General features: G+C 33.6%; 1 protein-coding gene across 1 annotated transcript; it reads left to right on the top strand.

Annotated features, from left to right (window-relative positions):
• Window positions 1-1,642: 1,642 nt before the first annotated feature.
• Window positions 1,643-2,626, top strand: LOC111633181 (the record flags this gene model as incomplete). The annotated part of the gene is made up of 1 exon (XM_023377704.1): window positions 1,643-2,626. A coding segment is annotated over exon 1 (984 nt), but the record flags the coding sequence as incomplete, so codon positions are not given.
• Window positions 2,627-3,900: the final 1,274 nt, after the last annotated feature.

The raw sequence follows: 3,900 nt of genomic DNA, 5'->3' as shown, positions 1-3,900 counted from the left end.
AAAAAATATTAAGTTACCTACGTTACGCAAGCTTTCATTATTAAAATTCGTACGAAAAATGTCAAAATGGAGGGAAAAAGAACTCGCAATTTCCGGAAAGCATAAATTTCCAAGATGGCGTCGGCAACAATACGAAATGGAACGAATTCGAATTTGTCGTTGCAATGCGTCACGCGTTACGTCACGAGTTCTACGTCATAGATGTAATATTTCAAGTATTTTAATTAAATTTTCTAAAGGAAAGTTTCTTTCGACAAATTTTTTTCTCGGATTTGGCAAAATATTTTGTTGAATGTAAAAACTTTGCTACAAAGAAATTTATTCAGATAAACGTAATAAAAACACTTAGATGGCACACAATAAAAATAATTTCTAATAAAATGCGTGTTAGTATTTATTTTCTCGATTCTAATGTACATCTTTTTTAGATATTTTTTTAATCTTAGAGTGCGCATTATAAGCAAGCACAAAGTCGACTTAAATGCTGCCTCGTTGACTGTTTGTTCCTCACTCCGCTCGGCAATTCGCGTACATTACGTCGTTATAAACCTTCCCACTAATCCGGTTTTATTTTGAAGCTGTTTGATGCTCTTTTAATAATCCTTTAATCTCTTGCAATATAACAACTTTTATATCATCATCATTTGCATGGCAGAAAAAGGCAAACAATGCACTTGTCCCTCCCTGGGATAGAGTAAGAAATTTCACAAATTATTATCATAAAAGTAATTGGGATATGTAACGTGGACTGTTGGATGTTTTGATGCAATCAATATCGTATTTTATTATACTGTACTGTTGTGTCGCTATCTGGACTCACCTGTTATCTGCCGATCAACATTCGAGAGAGTCGGCCCTCCAAATAGTAAATTTTTATCAATTGCTTCGCGTGAGAGGAGTTTCAGCAAACTAAAATTAATTAAAAATTACATGCGGGCAACAATGACCCAAATGAGATTTAACAATCTTAACATATTAACAATAGAACACGAGTCAACACAAAATATAAATTTTGAAGATGTGATTTCCGAGTTTGCAACTATTAAAGCTAGAAAGAAGAGCTTTTAAGTGTTGGTACATAATATGTATATGAGAGTATATTAATTCTAATCTCATTCTTCTTTTGCCATATCCAACTTTCACTTTCATACATCAATGTGAAAGAATGTTTAAAGTAATCGTGAACTTCTTATGTTGATATTTATAACAAATAATGATTTCATAAAATTTGTACTAGGCAAAAAATGTGAAATGTCTTTTTTCTTCAAATGTAAAAAAGTTGCACTGTTTGCAGGTTGATTATTCTAATAAATTTCGATATCTTCGTCAAACTATAACATGCTAAAATTTATTCATAACTTTCATATCATTGATAAATTTTGAAAATAACTTTGATACCGCTATGAAAGTACAGTAATACCTCGTTGACTTCGGTTATCGTCGGTTTCGGTTTTCGTCGATTTTTTTCCACGAAAAATTTGTCTCGGTTTTCGGCGGTTGCCTCGGATTTTGTCGACGTGCTCGTGTGACCTCGCTGCTAATTTTGCAAAAACAAAGGGTGACGTTTTCCTGCTCAGTGTGGAGTTGTTTCTCGTTATGTGAGCATTACCCCGCGCGTCTAGCCATAGATCAATGTGAAAGAATGTTTCGATTAGCGATTTCCCACGCTACAAAAGAAGGCCTTCCAAGAAATATAGAATTTCTTATTAAAGAAACATTTAATTGGTTTTCTCATTCTGCGATTAGACAATCCAAATACAAGGAACTCTATTCTTTGATGAATGATGGAAATGAACCATTGAAATTAGTACAAAGTAGTGAGACTCGTTGGATGTCAATTCAGATCGCTATTGATAGAATTTTGAGAAAATGGAATGATTTAAAGGCAAATTTTAATTTGGCCAGAACAAACGAAAGATGTTATACGGCAAAAATTTTGTTCTCAATGCTTGATGATCAAAGAAATTTCTTATTTCTTTTATTTCTTAAACTTGTACTTGATGAAGTTCAGAGATTAAATAAAATATTTGAATCTGAGAATAATGATCCGACGAAGTTGCTACAGGACTTGCTAAATTTAATAGAATCTTGTTGTTCTAAGATTGTTATTCCAGGAACAAAAATAACAAATGAAGTAGTAATTGAAAACCATTTAGCACTCAATCCATACTTGGGTTATCAATTTGAAACTGAAATAGACAATTCTGCACTGTTAGATGAAGAAAAGAAAAATATTCGTAGTCGCTGCATTGCCTTCCTTTTGTTTCTTATAAAACAACTTCGGCAAAGGTTACCTGACAATATATCAATATTGAAAACCATGACGTCACTAAGTATTGACCAATGCCTCAACCCAATTAAAAGTGATATAATAAACCTTGCGAAAATGTTTCTCATTGATGATGCAATATTAACTCGCATTGACTTTCAATGGAGGAAAATCCATACAATTCAGTGGAAAGAAACTTCCAGCACGATAAACCTGTGGATGGAGGTAGCTCAATACCGAGATGCTGCCAGAGAAAATCCCTTTCAAGACTTGGTCAATTTTGTTTTAAAAATTCTTTTATTACCTCACTCAAACGCAGAAGTAGAGCGTTTATTTAGTCAGATGAATATTGTTAAAAATAAAATAATAAAAACTTACTTGGTGAAATAAAACGTGCGGTGGATGTACCGGTACAAAATATTCTTCAATTGTATGAATATACTTTTAAAGAAAATTGTAATTAAATATAGCTTTGTAAAGAAACGTACATAAAAATAAAAAATATTCTTTACTTTTTAAATCTTAAAACAAATGCACTTAGTCAAATAGCTCCCTACGAGTGGCTAATGGATGGAATCGAATACGGTTGCAGACCGTGCATACACGCGGACTGCCAAATCCCCAGGGTGCCGATACCGGTCAATGTCAAATACTTCTTTTGTCGCATCACTAGTATAACTCAAAGGACGCGACAGGGTTGTTGTAAATTTTAAACGTTTCTCATCATAGCTGTAAAAATCTAAATATGTTAAACTTTTCATTTGTTTTCTAATTCGTTTTAGGACCAAGTGTCCTCAGAAATTTCCAAAATTTACAACTTTTCGGTCACTCTGGAAAAATGTCTGTCTTTATTATATTAATAATACGAAGAAATCAGTCTCCACTGTACTCGGCTAGAGATGGTTCGGTTAAGCTTTCGTTTAAGTAAAATTTCGGCTCTTTCGTCAGGGTTTTGTTTATGTCCCCAATTCCCTAATCGCTTAATTATTTAACTACTTAAGTAGAAATAAATCGAAACCAGTTACTTTGTACTCGAATATTTGTAGTCTTGGGAAAAAAAGTGGAAATACAAATTTTTATGACAAACGGATACATAAATCGTAAATTTAAGGAAAATAAATTCTAGAGCTTTTTCTGTACCTCGTGCATCTCTCTCATTCATTAAATTTAGTTGTAAATGATGCTACCAAAGTAAAAGTTAATTTTTAACATTATACAAGAATTGTACACGTTTTTTTCTACATCTTAGGGATGGGACATACGAAATCGTAATATCACTGGTTTAACATTGAAATCCGCGAGTAATATAAAATCGGAAAGCGGAATAAATATATTAAATATTTTAATGGATTTTTTTAACTCCTGTCAACTATACAGAACTATCATAAAAACATATCAGCAAAATCTTATCGGTTGGGTTAAGTTATAAATCTACTCGTGATTCACGTAATCGGGCGAGGGCGGCCAAATACCTAGCGGGCGGGCGGCTAACAGCCCAGAACCGGTCCTGGATAGAATTGGATGAGTAAATCCACCCGAGGTCCTAGGCTTTCACCGGGTGAGGTTGGTGCTCTGTAAAGCGCATGCGCGAATCTGGGTTTTTGGAATCTGACAATACAGAGATTCCACTC

Source organism: Centruroides sculpturatus, unplaced genomic scaffold (genome assembly GCF_000671375.1).
Source record: "Centruroides sculpturatus isolate CEXI.00-Female unplaced genomic scaffold, Cexi_2.0 scaffold594, whole genome shotgun sequence".
Lineage (NCBI taxonomy): Eukaryota > Metazoa > Arthropoda > Arachnida > Scorpiones > Buthidae > Centruroides > Centruroides sculpturatus.
Note: the sequence above shows the minus strand (reverse complement) of the source record. Positions and strands in the feature narration are given on the sequence as shown.